This window comes from Bufo bufo, chromosome 3 (assembly GCF_905171765.1).
Source record: "Bufo bufo chromosome 3, aBufBuf1.1, whole genome shotgun sequence".
NCBI lineage: Eukaryota > Metazoa > Chordata > Amphibia > Anura > Bufonidae > Bufo > Bufo bufo.
The window spans coordinates 87,407,966-87,432,585 of NC_053391.1; the positions used below are offsets into that span (position 1 = coordinate 87,407,966).

The 24,620-nt window shown below is 41.6% G+C and overlaps 1 protein-coding gene across 1 annotated transcript; it reads right to left on the reverse strand.

Annotated features, from left to right (window-relative positions):
* Positions 1-1,598: 1,598 nt before the first annotated feature.
* On the reverse strand, positions 1,599-23,851 carry LOC120993228 (cell cycle control protein 50C-like). The gene is made up of 7 exons (XM_040421778.1): positions 23,557-23,851; positions 17,752-17,862; positions 16,037-16,147; positions 12,500-12,587; positions 4,380-4,523; positions 2,567-2,776; positions 1,599-1,927 (listed from the first exon to the last, which is right to left on the reverse strand). The coding sequence occupies exons 1-7, from the start codon at positions 23,761-23,763 to the stop codon at positions 1,737-1,739; spliced, it is 1,062 nt and encodes a 353-aa protein (XP_040277712.1). The 5' UTR covers positions 23,764-23,851; the 3' UTR covers positions 1,599-1,736.
* Positions 23,852-24,620: the final 769 nt, after the last annotated feature.

The window sequence follows — 24,620 nt, forward strand, 5'->3', positions numbered from 1 at the left end:
GTGAAGCAGCAGCGGTGCGGGAACAGGAGTGGCGCAGGGAGTGGGAAGCCAGGTAAGTATATTCATTGTGAAGGGCCCTGCATATGGGGGAGCATTTTATAGTCTTGGCTAATCCCTTTAAGTGGCATTCACACATCCTTGTTTTTCCACTGACCTATAGTCAAGAGAAACATGCACTACTTTGGTCCGTGTTGCAGACCAAACACATCCACTGAAGTCTATGGATCCATGAAAACTACTGAAGGACCACGGATGGTCTCCATGTTCCATCAGTGGTTTTAGCTGACCATTGATAGGAGATGCTCTGGAAATCTCTTTTTCAGCCTAGCAGTGTCCATGGAATAGGGATGACACATGGAAGGGCACACAACAGACAGACACCTTCATGGATGAAACACTGAGCTCCTTGTCATGGACATCAACACGAACACAGATGTGTGAACAAACCCTTATAATTTTGTCCTTTATACAAGTAATCATGGTTATCTGGATAGATAAAAAGTGCAGGTCGAAATGCAAATACTGTAAGTAATAGATGAAGAGCAGTTTACTCTGCATACCTTAATAAAACCTCATAAACTTTGGAACATGTATAGTAGACCTCTCGGTGTAGTATACTTATTATTGTGCGTTTGGAACGCAGTAATGCTTTCATCAGGGGCAATTCAGTTGTAAAGTCTTATTCGGTTTTGGTATGTTATCAGTATGGGTAAAAAGAAGGAAACTTGGCTGCACACCACTGGTACTTATTAATGTGATTCCTCTCGGCGTGGAACATGCAAATTCATTAATAATACCAAGGAAATAATATCTACAAATACAGGGGTCTCGCATGTTATCAAATCATTTATTAATTGCTCCACCCAAACATGTAGTTTATGTCATAACCTGCAGTAAATGTAATATGCAGTACGTGGGTAGTAATATGCAGTACGTGGGTAGTAATATGCAGTACGTGGGTAGTACTACAAACGAATAAGGGAACTTGTAAATCGTATTTTCAATCCAGGAACACATAACGTGTCATCAGTGTCAAGACATTTTCATTAATGAGGATAAAGGTAACATGGATTGTATGCACATTTAAGGTTTGGAGTGATGCGGGGTGCACACGGCCAGTGTCCGCATATTGGGCACGGTCAGGCAACGGCCGCGTGCATGAGGCCTTAATAAAAATTCTGATTTGTTCATAAAAGAAAAAAGTTAAATGAAAGTGAATAAAAACCCATTTTATACCGAGTGCTTCAGTTTCAGGCACTTCAATGGGTGTTGTCTCCTTTTCCTACTACACGCTACTTTTGCCAAAGATCATTTTCTTTAGGCCTCATGGACATGGCCAAGGTGCTTACACAGAGCCTCCATCATGGCACACTAAGATTGTGTTATGGAATACTTAGGCATTCTGTATGGTGCCTCCGTATGGCACAGTATTCAACCCAAGAGGCATTTCTTCCATTATTAAATTCTTCTGTAATACAGCGCAATGTCTCATACAGTATAATTAATGTTCTAATTCCAAGTACCAATTTCATACGGAACCACAATGAGTTACAGTATGGGCCCCCACCAGGCTATAAATGCCAACTTATGCATTCATACAATATGGATCTGTGACCTTTATTAGAGTTTGCCAATATAAGCTAAGAGAGTTATCTGCTGATGTGTCATTTTTATTTTACAGATGCAGCAATAAAAAAAGAGTCAGTGAGATACCAGAAGGTTACTGCCAATTTAACTTATTTGACAGTAAATTTCTTCTTAGGCTTCCGTTTCTTCAGGTGCACAGCAAGCATGGCAAATGCTGTGAGTACAATGGCTGCTCCAGTCACAGTGTATGCAATTCCCAGAAACATGTTACTTCCTCCGCACCATGATAGGGTTGACAGGATCACATGCTTTTTCCCTCCGAATTTAGATACTGGAAAATCTGAGTTTTTACGTTAAGACAATAATAGATTGATTTTATAAATATCACCTCTATTTGATTTCAGCCCTTGAACGTGCATTTTTGTTTCTTTTGTGCAAAATTTAGTGCTGATTAATTTTTCAATATAGCTTTCCAGTAGTCCCCTATCCGAATATCTAGACTTTGCTGCAGGGAACCAACCAGGCCGCTAACTCCTGGAGTAGTTCCAGTGTAGCTGGCAGCTGACCCATAGTTGTCAGATACACCAGTGCAAAGCACTGAGGGGTCATGCAATATTCGTAGTCAGAATATGTACTCACGCTTGGACCAAAAGTCTTGTGGTAGCTCGTTCGGCACAAGTGCTGTACAGGGATGGAGTGCCAAAGGAGCTCCCTTGAGACTTTAGAGCTGGAGTGTGTATGTCTTCACACGGCTCTCTAGCTGAGAACAGCTCTATATACTATTGTGCTATAGTGGCACCAGCAAATTAACCTGGGAATTTGGGTCAGAACCTTTTTTCCTCCTCCCAATACCCAGTAAGGTTCAACACCACCTGTCATATCTGAGAGTGGTTGGTGAGATAGGAATGGTTGATTTATTCCAACAACTTGATGGAAGGAAGTTATCTATCACAAAATATGCCCTTAGATTTAAGGATACTGTATTCAATGACGAAGGTGTAATTTCCAGGTGGAAGGCCATCAGAGAACTGTTGTATTCGTGAGATACGTCTATAAAGTTTTCTGAAGTTCGGGAAAGCTGCCACTCTCATCCAATTGATAAAGTCATCATTTATATAACCATTGTTATTGGGGTCAAGAGGATCAAGAGCGTAAGCTGGGTTCTGCCAATATGGTGGCCTTGCACTTCCTGCAAAGACAAAATAATGATTGGTTGGTTTGTTAGTGCTGTGTTTGTGTCTGGATCTGTGTGACAGTCACATCACTAGAGCAGAATGTCCTTCTAAGTTAACAAAAAGCTTCTCAATGCTATGAGTCATCTATATATTAACATGCATGATCAGGGCTGGTGTCAGCAGGAGACAAAATAAGATTGGAAGAATAAAAGATTCTTACTGTCATAGACCACCTGGACTCAAGAGGAAGGGGATGTGGTCCCCAAGACATTGCCATCTAGCATTTGAATGCGCTACCTCTCTACAACGGAACGAACATGCCACACATTATGCTATCAACTGGTGGTAAGTATTCAGATTCTGCACTTTTTCTAGTGGAGTGTTATTTGATATATACCGTACACTGCTGTAAGACTTATTTTCACAATGAAATTAGATTAAATGCACTTTATAGAATATTTTGTCTTGTCATCTATACCAGGATTATTATGACATAGCAGTTTTATTTTAGCATTAAATGGCATTATTCTATGGGAAATATATGGCACTGTCATGTATGCACCATATGGTAGCAGTATTTCCATATTAAATGGAGGTATTAAACACATTGGCCCACACTTATTAAAGTGAGAGTACCTAGACTTGTCGTAAATTGTGGCAATATTTGGGGGAAAAAATTGCACAATAGATTGGCCAAGCATGTATGTGTGTTGATATGGTCACCCTGCCTAGGTTAATACCATGTCCCACTTCCAAATTCTCTTTCTTTATCCCCCATAGTTTTTCTCCACTACAGCCTGGGGTGGACACCAGGGAGGACACCTCTGGTAGTGGCATATCTCTCCGGAGAACAAAAGGATCTGGCTTTGAAATTCAAATCCTCAACATAATCTGTTTAGGTCAGTGCAGTAACTAGATTTTCTCTATACTAACTACCTGCATTGGATGTTGCACACACAAGAAGAAGTACTGTAGTACAGCTCTATGTCTTTCCATGTTCTTAGACCCCTAGTGCTTATTGCTTCATATCTTCAGATCATGATCCTACTTATCAGTAGACCTCTGCACTGTTTCTATAGCTTAGTTCCTGAAGATCTGCTCCTTCTGTCTTTTTCTGCCATAGTTTTGCCTAGTTCCTAGTCCCTATCCTGTATGTTTGCTATTCCTTGTGCTGGGATTTTGTTTGTGCCTGTGGTCCTGGCATCTATAGCCTTATAGGACACCCTGTTTTTAATTTAATCTGTATTCTCATTACTTCTACACTCTTTTGTTGCTGAAACAAACCGAACAGCTATAGCTCCCCTTTGCTATTATGGACTAAAATCTGTAATGCCCTTTTTCCAGCTATCCTAACCTAACCCATGCTCTACACTTGAGTGACCTGCTGGCACTAGATAGGACCTTTAGATACTACTTCCAATGTCTTTAGAGCTGTCTTGTTTGATTGACTCGGGATCCTCACACAAGGTCCAGGATCATCACAACTAATAAAACATTGTATAACATTTCAACTCAAAGGAGGACACTTAGCTAAGACTTTGGCTAAGATCCTTAGGACACCCTTGGAAAAAAGTAGATTCAGTATTTCCAATATTATGTGAGAAAAATGTACATTACCTGCAAATGCCTGCACAAGATCATCGTTTGGTTTGGGGTTACTAAACTTTACATTCTTATCAGACCACCAGGTGTTTCCAGTTTTTAGCAATGGAACTTGGATTATGGAAGTGGAGTTCGGTTGATAGACCAGTATTATTGTATCTAACACAAAAGGTAAAAAATATTATGTAGAATCACAGAAAAGGTTTCTTCTGAATCTGTGTGAGCATCACACGACCAGAACAGATTTTATCTGTTATTTGAATAATACAATAACAATAACTTTAAGAAATAACTTCAATATTCAATAACTTCAAGAAAAATGTAAGTAACCAATAGAAAACGAAGTACAACCCCAATGCCAACAAAGTTGGGACACAGTGTAAAATGGAAATTAATGTAAAGAAAAACAGAATATATGATATAGATCTATATATCTCATAGACCCATATTTTATTCACCATAGATCATAGAACACATGATGTTGACAGTGAGACATTTTAGCATTTCATGAAAAAAATCATTTAGAACTTGATGGCAGCAAAACATCTCAAAGTTTGGACAGAAGCAAAAAAATGTTGGAAAAGTAAGTAGTACTAATGAAAAAAACAGCTGGTGAAGCAGATCATGCTTTTTACCTATTTTTCTTATCGGCTTGTGCATCGGGACTCTGTTGAGAATTCGAGATCAGGAGGGAGAAGACTTTGAATATCCCACTATCCACAGTGGATAATATCACAAGATTCTGAGAATCTGGAGAAATTAATGTCTACAGACAGGTGGCATTGCATTAAAGACAGGCATGGTTCTGTACTGGAAATCACTGCATGAGCTCAGGAACACTTCCAGAAATCATTGTGAACACAGTTCGCTGTGCAATCAACAAATGCAAGTTAAAGCTGCATCATGGACAGAAGAAGCCATATGTCAATTAAAATGGACTGAGGCAAAATGGAAAACTGTTCTGTGATCAGGTGAATCAAAAGTTGAAATAGTTTTTTGACGCCGTTTTCTGTAGACTCAAGAATAGAGGGACCATCCAGTTTGTTATAGAATACAATTTCGAAAGCTTGCGTCTGTGATGGTATGAAGTGGCAGTATACAGTATATAGAGGTTTTAGAACAATACAAGTTCCCATCAGTGGTGTAGCTAAAGGATCAATAACCCTGGTGCAAGAGTGCAGCTTTGGCCTCCTTCTCTCAATGCTTTGTGGCAAAGGGGCAGGGGTGCACCTAGCCTTTGTGCTGCCTGAGGCAAAAATTGAAATGGAACCCCCATGACAAATTCTCAGCTTAACCCCTTCCCTCCAGCCCTTCTGTTGAAGACATATTTGGAAAACATTACATACAGCATTACAAAACATACAGGGTAATACAGGTACCGCATACCTCTTACATCTAGTGATGTCTCCTCTGATGTAGACATTCTCTTTCCTCATCTTCTCCTTTCAGACCATGATGATTTCTTTCAGCCATCTCTTGTCTCTGCAGAGTTTGACAAACAGAATCTTAGTTTCCTACTTTTCCATCATCCTCTCACCTTCTCAAAACCCGATCCTGCCATCCCAATACTGTGCCCACTGTGCTGCCCAATACTATACTGCAGAAACAATTCACCCTTCAATAATTATTGGTACACAGTACCCTAAAAAATAACTGTCCAGCAAATAGTGCCCCTGATACTAATAAACATAATGCCCCCCAGAAATAATTGTGCTAAACTGATACTGTGCCAGGGTGCCTCCCATAGTAATAGTGCTCCCCAACGTCCCAACACAAGAAATAATTACCTTCCAGAGTGCCCTTAGTGTTAACAATGCCCCCAATAGTAATAATGCCCCATTGTGCCCATACTAGTAATTATGTTCCCAATAGTCCCCAAGTAGTAAATATTCTCTTTATAATGTGTGCCAGTAAAACAAAAATTCCCCTAATGTGTGCCAGTACAAAAATACCCCCTTATAATGTGTGCCAGTACAAAAAATACCCCCTTATAATGTGCGGCAGTACAAAAAATACCCCCTAATAATATAAGCCAGTACAAAAAATACCTCCTTATAATGTGTACCAGTGCAAAAAATACCCCCTTATAATGCATTCCAGTGCAAAAAATACCTTCCTAATAATGCATGCCAGTGCCAAAAATGCCCCCTTCTGTGTGCCAGTACTAAAAATGTCCCATTAGTGCCCCCAGTAGAACCAGTGTCCCCATAGTGCCCCCCATAATGTGAGCCAGTACAAGAACATGCCCCCTTAAGTGTGCCACTACAAAATGCCGCTATTTAGCCCCCCCCCCAGTAGATTCCCCTATAGTGCTCTCCCCTCCCCATCGTGGCCCAACATCATGGTGCCAAATAAAAAAACAATAAAAACATATACTTACCTCCATGCAGCTGCTGGCGATGCGGTGCCTGAAAACCTATCAGAGAGTAACGGCGGGGCAGAGAGAAATCTCTCCCGTGCCCCCCCCCCACAACATTCAACTGTATTGATGTCCTGAGGACGATGATGCATAATTGGCGGTGCACCACTGGCTTGGGGGCCCGGTCGCAGTTGGGTCCACTGCATCCCCTATAGGTACACCCCTGGCTCCCATTCAGACGTGTCTTTCAGGGAATGCCTTGCACAGCAATGCTAACCTGCATACTGCATCCATCAGCATGGCTTCACAGAAGAACGGTCTGGGTGCTTTCAAAAATCGAAAACATTTGGTGCATCATAAACAATCCAGTAAAAATCCAGCAAAGAAGCCCCAGGACTATTGAGCAGCTAGAATCTTACATCAAATCTCTCCCAAAACTCCAGCAATTGGCCTCCTCATTTCCCAGATGTTTACAGACTGTTGTTGCAAGAAGAGGGGATGCTCCACAATAGTAGACATGGCCCTGTCCCAACTTTTTCGAGATCCATAAATGGTAAAATGTCTCACTTTCAGCATCTGATATGTGTTCTATCATCTATTGTGAATAAAATATGACTCAATGAGATTAGTAAATCATTGCATTCTGTTTATATATTCATTTATGTACATTTTACACAGTGTCCCAACTTTTTGGAAATTGGGGTTGTAGTTACAGAAGTAACCAATTAGAAAACTGCAGGGGCTGTTTTTAGGAGTTGCCAGTCAAGAATGTAAAATTTCACTGCACTAGACTACCAGGGAGTTTATTATCAAAGGGGTTGTCCAAAGAATTAAAAATAATTAATTTTTTTAAGTAAAATTGAACTTACTATTATATTTTAGTTTTCTAAACGGTTTGCATTACCCCTTTTCATCGCCTGTCATGTGGTACAGGAAGCACCACTTCTGCATTTGTTCCAGCACAGACGAGGAGCTGCCTACCCCTTAGTGATGTGCTTGAAGGGTCCGTCTGTCTGGCTCAGTCCATTAGCTAAGCCATACCTTTTTTTCATCATGGCTGTTGCAGAGAAGCCTATCACTGAGGAGGTGGCTAAATGTCTATGTTGGAACGAATACAGAAGTGAAAGATTAAGGCATACTAGTAAGTTACATTATTTTACACATTAAAAGCAATAAATACCTTTGTCTACTGTTGGACAACCTTTTAAAAGAAATGTGTCACCAAAAATGTTATCTGCCAGTTAAAACCAGATAGTAGCAAATATCCTTTTTTCTAATCAGTTTTTATTTTCTGATTGTAGATTTTTTATTTTATTTGCTGAACATTATTATGCCCATCTTGTCTGAGCTGTTCTTAACAGCATTTACTCAGCATTAATAAAATTGCTTTATGGCAGCCCGTGGTCCATAGACACAAGGGTCAGGAGCTGACCCTATTGACTTCTATGGGAGAGTTTTCTGGGCATGCTCTGTGACCTGTGCAGAGGTCATTGTACAATGAAAGAATAGATAAGCTCTGACAATCACCTATTGTGAATGGAGGATCCTGTCTTATCTATACACAGAGGTGATATCATTACAGGCAGGATTAGAATGACAGATAAGGTAACTGCAGTAAAGTAATCTGCACAAACCAAGAAGTGGCGTCAATTATTAGACATAGTGGCCAGTGCTAAAACTGCAGGATTTTTCATTTTAGTTTAAATATAAAAAATGTGACATGGAAAATTAAAAAAAACATAGAAACATAGAATGTGTCGGCAGATAAGAACCATTTGGCCCATCCAGTCTGCCCAATATACTAAATACTATGGATAGCCCCTGGCCCTATCTTATATGAAGGATGGCCTTATGCCTATCCCATGCATGCTTAAACCCCTCCACTGTATTTGCAGCTACCACTTCTGCAGGAAGGCTATTCCATGCATCCACTACTCTCTCAGTAAAGTAATACTTCCTGATATTACTTTTAAACCTTTGCCCCTCTAATTTAAAACTATGTCCTCTTGTAGCAGTTTTTCTTCTTTTAAATATTCTCTCCTTTTTTACCTTGTTGATTCCCTTTATGTATTTAAAAGTTTCTATCATATCCCCTCTGTCTCGTCTTTCTTCCAAGCTATACATGTTAAGGTCCTTTAATCTTTCCTGGTAAGTTTTATTCTGCAATCCATGTACCAGTTTAGTAGCTCTTCTCTGAACTCTCTCCAAAGTATCAATATCCTTCTGGAGATATGGTCTCCAGTACTGAGCACAATACTCCAAATGAGGTCTCACTAGTGCTCTGTAGAGCGGCATGAGCACCTCCCTCTTTCTACTGGTAATTCCTCTCCCTATACACCCAAGCATTCTGCTAGCATTTCCTGCTGCTCTATGACATTGTCTGCCTACCTTTAAGTCTTCTGAAATAATGACCCCTAAATCCCTTTCCTCAGATACTGAGGTTAGGACTGTATCACTGATTTTATATTCTGCTCTTGGGTTTTTACGTCCCAGGTGCATTATCTTGCACTTATCAACATTAAATTTTAGTTGCCATATTTTTGACCATTCCTCTAGTTTTCCTAAGTCCTTTTCCATTTGGTGTATCCCTCCAGGAACATCAACCCTGTTACAAATCTTTGTGTCATCAGCAAAAAGACACACCTTACCATCGAGGCCTTCTGCAATTTCGCTGATAAAGATATTAAACAATATGGGTCCCAGAACAGATCCCTGAGGTACCCCACTGGTAACAAGACCTTGGTCTGAATATACTCCATTGACTACAACCCTCTGTTGCCTGTCCCTCAGCCACTGCCTAATCCATTCAACAATATGGGAGTCCAAGCCCAAAGACTGCACTTTATTGATAAGCTTTCTATGTGGGACAGTATCAAAAGCCTTACTAAAGTCTAGATAAGCGATGTCTACTGCACCTCCTCCATCTATTATTTTAGTCACCCAATCGAAAAAATCAATAAGATTAGTTTGACATGATCTCCCTGAAGTAAACCCATGCTGTTTTTCATCTTTCAATCCATGGGATTTTAGATGTTCCACAATCCTCTCCTTAAGTATGGTTTCCATTAATTTCCCCACTATTGATGTCAGGCTTACTGCCCTATAGTTGCCCGATTCCTCCCTACTACCTTTCTTGTGAATGGGCACAACATTTGCTAATTTCCAATCTTCTGGGACGACTCCTGTTGCCAGCGATTGGTTAAATAAATCTGTTAATGGTTTTGCTAGTTCAACGCTGAGCTCTTTTAATAGCTTTGGGTGTATCCCATCAGGCCCCTGTGACTTATTTGTATTAATTTTAGACAGCTGACTTAGAACCTCTTCCTCTGTAAAGACACATGCATCAAAAGATTCATTAGTCTTCTTTCCTAACTGAGGTCCTTCTCCTTCATTTTCCTTTGTAAAAACTGAACAGAAATATTCATTGAGGCAGTCAGCTAGTTCTTTATCTTCTTCTATATACCTTCCTTCTTTTGTTTTTAATTTGGTAATTCCTTGTTTTAGTTTCCTTTTTTCATTTATGTATCTGAAGAATGCCTTCTGCCCTTTTTTCCCTGACTGAGCTAATTTCTCTTCTGCCTGTGCTTTGGAAGCTCTTATAACTTGTTTGGCCTCTCTGCCTAATCTTATAAATTTGTCTGTCATCCTCGTTTTGTTTTTCTTTATAATTCCTAAATGCTATCTTTTTGTTTTTAATGATTTTGGCCACTTCTGCTGAGTACCACAGTGGTCTCTTCCTTTTTTTGCTTTTACTGACAAGCCTAATGCAATTTTCTGTTGCCTTCAATAGTGCCACTTCTCCTGGACTCCAATGAAACTGTTCCAGTCTGATAGGGACTTGTATACCACTAATCTAATTTTAGAAAAGTCTGTTTTTCTAAAATCTAAAACTTTTGTTTTTGTGTGGTGTGACTCAGTCACTGTACTTATAGTAAACCACACTGACTGGTGATCACTAGATCCCAAGCTTTCCCCTACAGTAATATCAGATACCAAATTCCCATTTGTGAATACTAAATCTAAAATGGCCTCCTTCCGGGTTGGCTCCTCCACTACTTGCTGTAGAGATAATCCCAGTAGGGAATTTAGAATATCTGTACTCCTGGCAGAACTAGCTATTTTGGTTTTCCAGATTGAAGTCTCCCATAATGATAACTTCCCCCTTCAATGTCATTTTAGCTATTTCCTCAACTAGTAGATCATCTAATTCTTTGACTTGGCTAGGTGGTCTATATATCACACCTACACGAGTTACCTTATGATTATCAAGCTGCACGGTAACCCAAACTGACTCTAAATTGTTCTCGCTAACTTGTATCATATTAGATTTTATGTTATCTTTCACATACAGGGCCACCCCTCCCCCCTTCTTGCCTTCTCTGTCTTTCCTGTATAGAGAGAACCCTGGTATTGATATATCCCAGTCATTACTCCCCTTGAACCACGTCTCAGTAACAGCCACTACATCTATATTCTCAGATGCCATTATAGCCTCAAGTTCATTGATCTTATTCCCTAGACTGCGAGCATTTGTAGACAAGACTCTGAGCTTGTCATTCCTTAACCTTTGTGCTACTGGCCTCTTCTGGCATTGTCCCGGGGGGCAGTTGGACTGCTGGATTATCACTCTTTTGCCCCCCTTTCCTAGTTTAAATGCTTCTTAGCAAATACCTGGAACTGTTCACCGAGGACATTCGTTCCTTTGAGAGAAAGATGCAAACCATCTTTCTTGTACAGTTCTTTTCCATTCCAACAAGAGCTAACATGAGACACAAAGCCAAACCCTTGGTTCAGACACCATTCACCAAGCCATACATTGAATTCCTTAATGCGCATCTTCCTGTCATGCTGAAGGTTATGCACAGGCAAAACTGCAGAGAATGAAACAGTTGATGCAACCTCCCGTATATCCTTTCCAAGTGTGTGAAAAGCTTCTTTCACCTTTGAAACCTCATTGCAAGCCAGATCGTTTGTCCCAAGATGGAGAATAACATCCACTTCCCTTTCCTGCTTTGCTTGCCTAACAATATTAAGGATCCGTCGTCTATCCCTGCTAGCGGTAGCACCAGGGAGACATCTCACAACACCATTCTCCTCAAACTTCACACCTCTTATGATGGAATCGCCCACCAACAGCTGCTTACTATCAATCCTCACCTTCTCCTTTTTGTCTTTGGCTGCAGTCTTACATACTTTAGGCATGGGAGATGATTGTTTCTCACCCACTGTGCTTGAGCCATCCTCCATGTTGCTCTTGCACTCTGAAAGTGCTGCAAATGAATTATGGAGAGCCACAGACTGTGGGACATGCCTTCTATCCACAACTCTCAGTCTATCAGAACCTACAGTAACCCATCTCCCTATTCTAGGGGGCCTCTGTGGCAGTGGCATTGCAATGTTCTCAGCCTGAGTTTGTTTAGTGGTTAATTTAAAAATCTCATATTTCAAAAAGTTAATTTCCTGCTGCATTATGGAGAGCTGTCTACAGATCAGACAGTATCCAAACCTCTGAAGAGTGGAACCTGAAATAAAAGCACAACAATTCCTGCAGAGAACCAGGTCTGCCATTGTAAAGAAATAATCAGAAATAATTTAAAAATATGTTAAGCATAAAAAAGTGAATTAAACAGCAGGTCATTTTCTGATGACACATTCCCTTTAACTTTTCTACTATTTAAGAATTGTGTATCATTATTGTTTAGACAGGCAGTTTTAGGTCATTCTATGTGGTCACTATATGGTAGTATTATTTGGATACTGTGTATTACCTACTTACCATTAAACATGCTGTTGGCAATTGCACCACAGGGAGCCATTGGGGTGCCATTATTATATACAGAAAATGGAGCACAGTAGCCGCCATTCTGTATGCTCTAGAGAGGGTAACAAACAAGAAGTCAGATTAAATTCTACTAAGGGTCTGTTTACATCTGTGTGGGAGGCTCCGTACTGGGCCTCCATCGCAGATTTCATTATTCTGCATGCAGGACTTTTTTCTCTGCTAAAGCTGTGTTCTCCCGGATGGAAACAAACTACATTATAGTCAATGGGATTGGTTTAGTTCTGTTCGGGTCGAACAGATCAACAGAAATCCATAGCGCTGGTGTGAAAGAGCCTTAATTCAGTTAACCTGATGCTGTTCAATGGCGGATTACAATAGGGGCATTTGGGTCGCGCCCCCCAGCGATGCTGGGCCCGGGGCTGCCAACGCCGACCCGAACGTCCACATACTGCAGCGGGGCACGGGAGCGCATAGTTCCCTGCCCAGCCGCCAATCACCGCCATAGGCTTTGGGCCTAGTAGGACTGAGGCCTATGAGGTAGTGAAATCCCGGTGCAGGCGGGGGTGATGACGTAGGTGAGTATTTAGCTTTTAGTTTTTTTTTGTTTTTTTTTAATTTTATGTGGCAACTTTGGGAGACATGGCGAGAGAGGGGACACAGGAGGACATATGAAGAGACAGTACATCGGGGGGTAAATTGCTATGTGGGGGCAAATTATTATGGGAGGGATTAATATGTGGGCGGAAATTATTATGGGAAGGATTACTATGTGGGGGGAATTTACTATATGGGGCAATGTGGGAAAAATTACTGTGTGGGGACATTGTGGGGGAAATTACTGTGTGGGGGCAAATTACTATATGGGGGCAGTGTGGTGGAAATTACTATGTTGGGGAAATAACTGTGTGGGAGCAAACTACTATGGGGGGATTACTATGTGGGGGCAGTGTGGGGGGAAATTACTATTTGGGGCAGCGTGGAGGGCGTTGCTATTGGGGAGGCACTGTAGGGGAAATTCTATTATTTCTGGGGACACTATACAGGGATTATTACCTGGAGCACAATATAGGGTGTTATTAATACTGGGGGCACTCTAGGGGACATTATAACTGCTGTAGACACTATAGGGACATTTGGGGTAATTTATCAAACTGGTGAAAAGTGGAACTGGCTTAGTTGCCCATAGCAACCAATCAGATTCCACCTTTCATTTTTGAGAGGTCTTTTGGAAATCTACTTTACACCAGTTTGATAAATGACCCCAATTATGTCTATTAGGGTCAGTATTTTTTCAGCAGTATAGTACCTGGGACATTGGGGAGCACCACGGGCACAGTATTGGGAGTGGCAGCAGGATGACGCTGTGGGGACACCAGGATGAGGAGGTTGATGGAAAAATTTAGAAATCTAACGTCTCTGTGTTACAAACTCTGCAGAGACAAGATGCGGCTGAAAGAATTTGTCATGGTGGTCTGGGTCTAACGGAGGAGAAGAGGAAAGAGAAAGTCTACATGACAGGAGATGTCCCTGGATGTAAGAGGTATGTGGTGCTGTATTCTCCTCCAAGTCTTTTTTATTATAATTATATGTATTTTAAATTTGGCGACCAAATTTTTCAGTTTAGGAGCCAATTTGGGGTAATTTTTTTTTTTGGTCTGGAGATGTCATATGGCCTAGGAAGAGACTGTGGCGCTCACGAAGCACCGCAGCCTCTTCATACAAAAGAAAACTAAACTAAAATGGAGGGAGGGGCCCAAATTGAGTAGACAGCCCTGGGCCTATCATGCACTTAATCCGTCCCTGATGCTGTTACAATATATCCCAGATGTGATACTTATGAATCTGCTTAAAATTATAATCATTATAATCATTGATGCTCCTCTGGAATTCTGGGAAGGAAGGTATGTAAATGAGCTCTTAGCTAGCTCTGCCTCTAATGCCACTTATAAGGAGAAATAGTACTCCCTAAATCCTGACTTAGGCCTCTCACGCAGCTAAGCCAGTACTCTCTGCTCTGCACTTCACCCCGAAACAGCTGTCTGCAGATGCGGTGCTGGATTATTCAATATCCAAGTCATGTCTCAAGGCCTATTTAAAAGGTCAAACATTGTGTGAGATTTATCAAACTGGTGTAAAGTAGAACTGGCTCAGTTGCCCATAGCAACCAATCAGATTCCACCTTTCATTTTCCAAAGGAGCTGTGATAAATGAAAGGTGGAATCTGATTGGTTGCTATGGGCTACTAAGCCAGTTCTATGTTACACCAGTTTGATAACTCTCTTGACTTATAGGATAGCTACCTTACCTTAACTGGTGGCTTAGAGGCAGAGCTTGTTAAGAGCTCACTTGTATACCTTCTTCCTGGGGTATGTAAAGCATTATCTATGGATGAAATTCCAACATAATCGTGTATCATTTAAATTTCAATGATATATTTTATTCACATTTTATGCAGCTTCTGTTTATTCAGTGTCAATATCCATTCATTGCTTTCTACAGTTCAGTTGACGTATTCTGTAGGTGCCGTAAAAAGTGAGTAACATTGTAAACTTGAAGCGGGGAGTGGTGCGGGAGGCTCAGGTTATTACCCTGTGATAATGTAACTGTGTAGATTATATTTAGCTTCTCACATATTTCCAGAGTCACTTATTATCTTCATTGTTCATCTACGGCAGGGGTCAGCCACCTTCAGCACTCCAGCTGTTGTGAAACTACAATTCCCAGCATGCTCCATTCATTTCTATGTGAGTTCTGAGAAGAGCAGTGCAAGTATGCATGTTGGGAGTTGTAGTTTTACAACAGCTGGAGTGCCGGAGGTTGCCTACCCCTGATCTAGGGCCTGGTTCTTGTGCTGTGCTCAGAGTAAAGCTGCCCATACACATTCAATAGCTATCTCTCCTGACCCCCTCCCTTCTCCCCCGACCCCCATACACGTTTGGCTCGGCCGAATGTGTCTGTGTCTTCTATGGGGAGAGTGGAGAAGGCAGCGGCCAAACATTTCTGGCAGTGGTTTATTTCCTGGGAGAACAAAAGGATCAGGCTAAAATATTCATTTCGCCCGATCCTTGTCTCCCCCAACATCATTTGCCAATGAGGAGGAGGCTTGAAAATGACATTTTTAGGCTATTTCAAGGAAGGAGCGTAGGAAGGGCTTACAATTTGGGATTCAAATGTTGGGATGTATAAAGCAGCAAAACATCCACCGAGCAGCTACCTGAGCATGAAGGGAGGCAGAATGTGTAGAGCAACCACTCTGGCCCCTGACGCTACTCTTCTTTGTGGTTGGTGGGGCCCTATGATTGTGGCTAGTGCTGGGGCCCCTTCAGCGCCAATGATTCTCTTTCTCAACCTACCCCTGTATATTAGTTATCATCATTTTCAATCGTATTGGCTGAAAAATTGCTCTAGCTATAGCCAGTTTGAGCAGCTGATCGCGTTCTACAGGCAGAGTTACTATAATCATCCTAGAAACTAAAACCAAAATATAGGGACAAATCCTAATAGTAAGAATATAGGTAAAATAATACCGACCTCTTTAGTGGTCACATTTCTTCCAAGCAGCTGGGTGTCAAATCTGGATATCACATATCTCCGATTGTTCTGAAAAAAGTTGCTGAGCCCGTAATACAAAAAGACTTCTCCCTGTTGTATGGAAAGTTACATGACAATAAAACCGTAAAAAGGATGCTGTATATCAAGTCACTATATCTGTAATGGATCCTTAAAAAAGGAATAGCTTCCATGTGCATTCTTTTTTTTTCTCACGGTCATCAATAGAAATGTCTATTCTTATCCACAAAAATGGACAAAGAATAGGATCTGTGGCGAGATCTTTGGATCCATGAAAAAAACGGAGGCATGAATAGCAACAATGACTAGATCCTTACAACAATACAGTTGTGTGCATGAGGACTATGGCCAGTTTGAGACAAGCATGTGCGGTCCGTAAAGCACAGTCTATGTGACAGCCTCATTTCTGGACTGACTGCTGACCCGAACTCAGTGAACTATAGTTATCTATGGTGCTGTGACTTCTGCTGTCCAATACTCATATGATGATGTCTGCTTGTATATATTAGAAGTAGAAGACTAACCAGACAGGGGCGTAGCTATAGGGGGTGCAGAGGTAGCAGTCGCTACCGGGCCCAGGAGCCTAAGGGGCCCAAAGACCCTTGTGCCACATAAGAAGACACTGGCATTATAGAAATTGTATGCAAATTACACCTCTGGCTGGACAGAAGGGGTTAGGTTAAGAATTTGGTATAGAGGAGGGGGGGTGCAGTTTCAATTTTTGCCTCATGCAGCACGAAGGTTTGAGGGAAGGGGGGCCCAAGCTGAACTCTTGCACCAGGGCCCATGAGCCTTTAGCTACGCCCCTGTAACCAGAGAATGGTATGAAATGCATGTAATATCTCCACAGTTTACTACTGGATGTACACAACTCAAAAAAAAGCTGAGGTGATCACCTCAGCCACAATTTCCCAAATATAGCCTAACCTAAGCCAATGTACAAAAATGGGAGACAGATCTGGGATATCAGTTGCACAATTCAGATGGCAAGCCATGTGGGAAAGGACAAGCAAGTGCTCTCATAATTTCTTGCTCTTTAAAAACTCCCACCAGGTAGCTATGTAATGCCCTTTCGAATTGTCCACTTGTTCCCTAGATTCTCACTCTTGCTTCCAAACATACACCTTACCCAGAAACATCCTGCATACCTGGCGGAACTACCCTAAAGTCCAACATTTGTTGATCAGGGTTAACCAGTGTGGAATTGGTGGGCAATGGCTGAGGGTCTTTCAGAGGGTTCATGGCCTGATCTTCATCTCTTTGGCAACCAAACAAGTGACGTACAGAACTTTGTGGACTTCACTGAGGTCAAACGCTGCATCTTTTTCTATATATAAGAAACCTCCTTCCAACAAATTTGTCAAAAAGCTGACCGTCTTGTTGGAGCTTGCCCCTCCCATAAGTCGTCTCATAGACCCACCTACACTTTGATGTCCACAGTCCACTATAGCCCTCCCCCTGAACTGCTTCTTCTAACCTTCTCCTCTTCCTCTGACTGTTCTCTTCCTTTTCTCCATGCTGTGAAGGCTGCAGTTCCTAGAATCTGACTTTGAATCTACTTTTTTGCATTTCAAAATTCAATAAAAAGTATCATAAAAAAAAAACAAAGCCTCCATTCAAGTGTCAGTATATCTGAATGAGATGATAATATGTCTGATCAGTTTCATTATACTGACCTGAATCTTTTCTTTCACAGAAAACGTAACAGCGCACGGGCATGAAGTTTCTGAATTTGAAGAATTTTCCCGTAGTTGTGAGCAGTATGAACAATGGTCAGAATAGGTGATCTGTGAATAATACAACACAATATAATGTATCACATCCAGCAGAAAGTAGGATTTACACAATGTAGGAATCATTAGCTTGACACTTTATGAGTTAAACGGGTTCTCCGAAACTGGGAACCTATTTTGATATTGCCAGACATGGTGCAGGGATAAAAAAAAAAGACTTACCTGTCACTGGCGCACTGGTTCCAGTAGTGAGCTCCCTGATCACCACTGAATCAGAACGTGCCATCTACATGCACGTCATCACTGTTGGTCAGGCAATGTCCTCAGTGGTGGCACGTGCCGTGCCTGCACACGTTGATCATCCAGCAGTGGTGACATGTGTAGACAGCTTGTCACACTTCCAGGACTGGAAGAGGAGAAGAACGGAACTGGAGTGCCAGTGACAGGTGAATATTTTTTATTATCTCTGCACCATGCCTGATAATATCAAAAGGGGTTCCTGGTCTTGGAGAACCCCTTTAAAGAGAATCTGTCACCTACCTCACCTATTTTATGGTATCTTACAGCTAATATAGACTTGTTACTGTCATGATATCATGGGGAGAGCAGGGGCATAGCTATAAGGGGTGCAGAGGTAGCAGACGCTACCGGGCCCAGGAGCCAAAAGACCCTTGTGCCGCATAAGAAGACACCGGTATTATAGAAAGTGCATGCAGGCTAAGTTACACCTCTGGCTGGAGGGAAGGAGTTAGGTCAAGAATTTGGCATGGGGGGGGGGGGGGGGGGGGTATAGGTGTCGTTTTAATTTTTTCCTCAAGCAGCACGAAGGCTATGTGCTTCCCTTGCCACAAAGCACTGAAGGAAGGGGGGCCAAAGCTGAAGTCTTGCAGCAGAGCCCATGAGCAAAGCTTTAGCTACACCCACCCCATTATGCATTAGGCTTCATGCATATGGTGCTTCATATTATATGGACTGGAGCCATAATTGGACAGACTTGGAAATGCATGGGTCCTTACAGTATCTCCACATGGCTCTGATTTCATACAGGAAACTAAATTGTGCATGCTCCATTATACGTCTAAATATGAAGCTTTTGTCTCCTAGCTCCATAAATACACCTGATGGACCATGGTACAGCAGCCATGTGGGACTGTGTGTGGCACCATACAGCTACCTGCACAATGTTCTCCCATGCTAATGAGGTCTTACTGCTGGGTGATTTATTTATTTTATTTTTTTCATTTTTATCAGGCATTGCTGCAAAAACATCCATTAAATTTCTACATTTTTATGTCCCTTAATTTCTTCCCTCCTGGATGTATTTTTTTATGCATGTAGTGGCAAACCAAAGAATTACTTTTTATCTGGGCACAATTATCTGTGAGGAGTTCTTGCATACAGCCCTATGCCCTCATTACTGATGGTAATTCCTGGGCCAAAGGATAATCAGCAGACCAGGTTAGATAAGAAGATGACTCATGTTCAAGTAATTATTTTAGGGTACTTTCACAATAGCGTTAACGTTTTCCGGTATTGATCTCCATCATAGGGGCTCAATACCGGGAAAAAAAAACGCTTCAGATTTGTCCCCGTTCATTGTCAATGGGGACAAAACTCAACTGCATTCCGTTCCGTTCTCAGACCGGAGAAAAAAACGCAGCATGCTGCGTTTTTTTTTTCCTTCTGGGATGCAGAGCAAAACGGAAATCCGTCATGACCCCCAATGCAAGTCAAAGGGGATGGATCCGTTTTCTCTGCCACAATCTGCCACAATAGAAAACGGATCCGTCCCCCATTGACTTTCAATGGAGTTCAAAACGGATCAGTTTTGACAATGTTAAAAATATGTTAAAGATAACACAACCGGATCCTTTCAAACGGATGCAGACGGTTGTATTATCTGTAACGAAAGCGTTTTTGCTGAACCCTGCTGGATCCAGCAAAAACGCTAGTGTGAAAGTAGCCTTATGATCTTTAATTAGTTTTTGTACTTGGAAGTGAAAGGATTCAGCTGGCAACAATGATTTTGTACCTTCCATAATCGTGCCACACTACAGCTACAAGAAATAACGAGAGTGGCCCTTTACATGAGATAACTATTAGCCTAAAGCTCATTCAGCTGAAAGCTATCCCTTCTGAATCCCTCAGAATATAGGTAAGCTCAGCTACACTGGGCACGCATGTGTTCTGAGCATCAAGAGCGGAGCTGAGACACTGAGTTTATCTTCCCAAGGATTGGACATGTTGAAATCAAACAGCCCAATACTAATCTCCCCCGACATCTGCGATTGGGGGACAGTTGGAAGGTCAACATACATAATAGTTGCCTGGTCCCATGGGCGGGTTCAGCATATATATATTTGATGGTATAGCCAGCTTTTGACACGTTAAAGGGGTTGTCTCACTTCGGTAAGTGGCACTTATCATGTAGAGAAAGTTAATACAAGCCACTTACTAATGTATTGTGATTGTCCAAATTGCTTCCTTTGCTGGCTGGATTAATTTCTCTATGAGATTATACATTGCTTGTTTCCATGGTTACAGACCAGCCTGCAATCCATCAGTGGTGGTCGTGTTTGCACAATTTAGGAAAAAGCACTAGCCTATGTGCACTCCCATGGTCCCAGCCACCGGAGAGGCTGACTTTTTTTTTCCTATAGTGTGCAAGCATGACCACCACTGATAGATTGCAGGGTGGTCTGTAACCATGGAAACAAGCAGTGTATAATGTGATGGAAAAATGAATCCAGCCAGCAAAGGAGGCAACATGGGCAATCACAATACATTAGTAAGTGCCTTGTAATAACTTTCTTTACATAATACATTCCATTTCCTGAAGTGAGACAACCCCAATTTTAAATTGAATTAAAAAATTATAATTATGCAGACCATGATTAACCTTTACATGTACTATAATGTAACTGTACTTCATTGGTGCACTGTAAATATATGGTGCAAGCGCAAAAGCTGAGCCCAGTCCATATACATCAGTTTTTAGCTGTGTAATGCAGCTGACACACGGCTCCAATGACTGGGATCGGGGATAACTCTGATCCCCGTCATTTAACCACTCAGATGCTGCAGTATGTAGCGACTACAGCATCTGAGCAATTAGACAGAGGGGGGTTTGCTTTGTCCTCCAATCTGAGCCCCCACTGTGTAATCGCAGCGCTCCATTTAGATGCTGTGGAAACCTGGGGCCTTGTAACAGCTCTTAGACCTGCCATAGCAAACTGCCTGTTGACCCAGGCCTGCGTCAAGGTTTGTCAGGCAGCCAGTAACAATCCCATAGACTCAAGTCCCCTAAGTGGACTAAAAATTACAGTAAAAAAATGTGTAAAAAATAACACTAAAATATTAAAAAAATATATATATTCATCCCCTTTCCTAATTCTACATATAAAAATAAACAATAACAAAAATAAATATAGCTGGTATTGCTGCATCCAAAAATGTCTGAATAGGAAAACAAAGTGGCCGATTTTCCATTTTTTTGTCACTTTGTTCTACAAAAAAATACAATAAAAAGTAATGAGAATATCACCTCAAAGTGGGACTAATAACTACAGCTCACCCCTCAAAAAACAAGCCCTTATACAGCTCTGTAGATGGAAATAGAAAAAAGTTATACCTGTCAGAATCTGGCAATGAAAATAATACAATATTTTTCAAAGTTGTTTTTTTTTTTTTTTGTAAAACATAATAAACACTATAAAATTTGGCAATCGTACTGACCTACAGAATTATTATTTGTTATTAAAGCGCCATTCATTTGATGGCACTGTACATATGAAAAGGGTTATACATACATAATACAGACAGTTGCATTAAGCATCGACAAGAAGAGTTACACTGGTACAGAAGGAGAGAGGGTCCTGCCTGCGAAGGCTTACAATCAGGGCCGTCTTTAACAAGGGGCAAAAGGGGCAGCTGCCCTGGGCCCAGTTGCTCCTGGGGGGCCCAAAGCAGCTGCCTCTTGAGCCCTGCTAGCCACTCCCCCGGGTGTCAGGCTGTCAGCTACACAGAGGGTGCTGCCATGCCATGCCTGCCGGCACACCAGGCAGCGTACTGTGAGAGCTGTGATTCTCTAGGACCTTAGATGACATCATCACCATGTGACCAGTAACCTAGCAATATTACTGGTCACATGGCTATGAGGTCATCAAGGTCCTGTCTACCAGGAGTGTTGTAGCAGAAGTTTGCCTTAACTGTGGAGCTTTTTTTGTGAAGATTACATCAGAAAAAGGTGACAGGGGCTGTTATGCTAATATACTGTAAACTACTGTATAGTGGGGTGCTGTATAGTGTAGGGGCCTGTATACTGTGGGGGGCTGTATACTGTGGGTGCTGTATATTGTGGAGTGCTATACTGCTGTACTGTATAGTGTGGGGGGCTGTATACTGTATACTGTGGGTGCTGTATATTGTGGAGTAATATACTGCTGTACTGTATACTGTGGGGGGCTGTATACTGTGGGGGGCTGTATACTGTGGGGGCCTGTATACTGTGGGGTGCTATACTGCTGTACTGTATAGTGTGGGGGGCTGTATACTGTATACTGTGGGTGCTGTATATTGTGGAGTGCTATACTGCTGTACTGTATACTGTGGGGGGCTGTATACTGTGGGTGCTGTATATTGTGGAGTGCTATACTGCTGTACTGTATACTGTGGGGGGCTGTATACTGTGGGTGCTGTATATTGTGGAGTGCTATACTGCTGTACTGTATAGTGCGGGGGGCTGTATAGTGTGGGGTGCTGTATCGTGTATAGTTTGGGGTGCTGTATATGGTGAGGTGCTATACTGCTCTACTGTATACTGTGAGGTGTTGTATACTGTGGGCTGCTATACTGCTCTACTATATACTGTGGGGTACTGTATAGTGTGGGGTGCTATACTGCATACTGTGTGGTGCTGTATACTGTGGGTTGCTATACTGCTCTACTATATACTGTGGGGTACTGTATAGTGTGGGGTGCTATACTGTATGGTGCTGTATACTATAGGGTGCTATACTGCATACTGTGGGTTTCTGTATACTATAGGGTGCTATACTGCATACTGTGGGGTGCTGGGGTGCACTGTAATGCTAGGGTGAGCCGAGCCCTGGTCTCCTTCCTGCAGAGAGGTGCCACTTCCAGCCTGAGCCCAGCTGCCCAGAGCACTGATCCTGAGCTGCGGAGGTCTTAAGAATTGGAAGTATTTACAGTCATTCACTGTACTCTACCAGGTGTGTGGATTTTTTGTGTGTGTGTTGTGGTGGAGGGCGTGATTGCATGCAAGGGTGTGGGAAGGCAGGATCCAGGGGGCCCAAGTAAATTTTTGCCCAGGGTCCAATCAATATTAAAGACGGCCCTGCTTACAATCTACAATAAGCTCATCTCGTCAACTTTACTGAACAATGAACGTTGTTGAAACAAAACCCAAAAAAACATGGCTGAATTGTGTTTTTTTGTTTTTCAATATCACCTCACAAAGAATATTTTCCCTGTTTCCAAATGCAGTGCATTAAATGGTGTTATTAACATATACAACTTGTCCCACAAAAATAAGCCCTCATTTGGCTATGTTGAAAAGCAAAAAAGTTATATCTCTTGGAAGGCAGGGAGGGAAAAAAAAGAAGATGAAAAAATCTAAATAGGTTGAGTTCTGAAATGGTTAGAATAAAAATACTAATAATACAGTAAATATATGAAAATCTAAGACAAAAATATCATTAAATATGTATAAAAGTATTCATTTCTTACCCATATTTCTTTAACATTGCTAGTGGCTACAATCCAACTGATTCCTACACTAAGACAGAAGAGGCCGATGATAAAGAATGAGCTGAGGACGATTTGGGGGGTTAAGGTGAGCTTCCATGCTGGGATTCTCTGCTGTTTGAATGCGGAGTTATCTGGACATTTTGAGACAGGAGCCTTCTCATTCTCTTCTTTCTTCTTCTTTCCCATGATGGTGTCTTACTTATAAAAAGCTTCTCTGGGATTGTTTGTCGTTCTCCATTGAGAGGTGGTGGAACCTATCATCTAGTGAACTTCCTGAAATTACTGATTAACCCCACAGTGGTGGCTGCAGTCTGTGTGCTTTGATCACCCCTTCCTTTTGTCAGCCTGTGTCAGTCTTGCTCAGCGAACTTTGCTCATATATAAAGCAATCAATATACTATACAGGTGTGTGTTTGCTTTACAAGGCTATTTAACATCCATACCAATACACTTCTTAAATACTACTTTTTAAAGGGGTTATTTACAAAAAAATATTTCTATGCAATGACTAGGGCGTTTCAAATGAAGTGTTATTACAGTATATATACAGTAAAAATATAGTTAATTTGTAGCACTTCCTGCTGTTTCTTCTTCTGGTCCACCTTCTCCTGCATTCAGAGGTGGACTGACATGCTCAGTAGCTTCCATGTTCCCTTCCCATCAGTGCTGGTGCAGGGATCTTATAGAGATCTCATACATTCATCACTACATCTAAATTCATAGAAATATATAGACCAGGGGTGCACAACCTTTTCTGGTTGAGGGCCACCTTGTCAGCCTAAACCATTTCCAAGGGCCGAAAATAAAACTTAAAGGGGTATTACCAACTGAAATACTATATTTACAGCATATTGAACATACAGTATATATCAGAAATGTCTAGTTACACTTCCAGGATTCCCATCTAATGGAAGAATACATGAAAGATACATGTGAGCAGCCACAAGACCTAGACATACATTTCTGTTACCAGAGGGTTAGGGTCCGGACACAATGGTATTGAGGGCCGCATGTGGCTCCCGGACCGCAGGTTGTGCACCCCT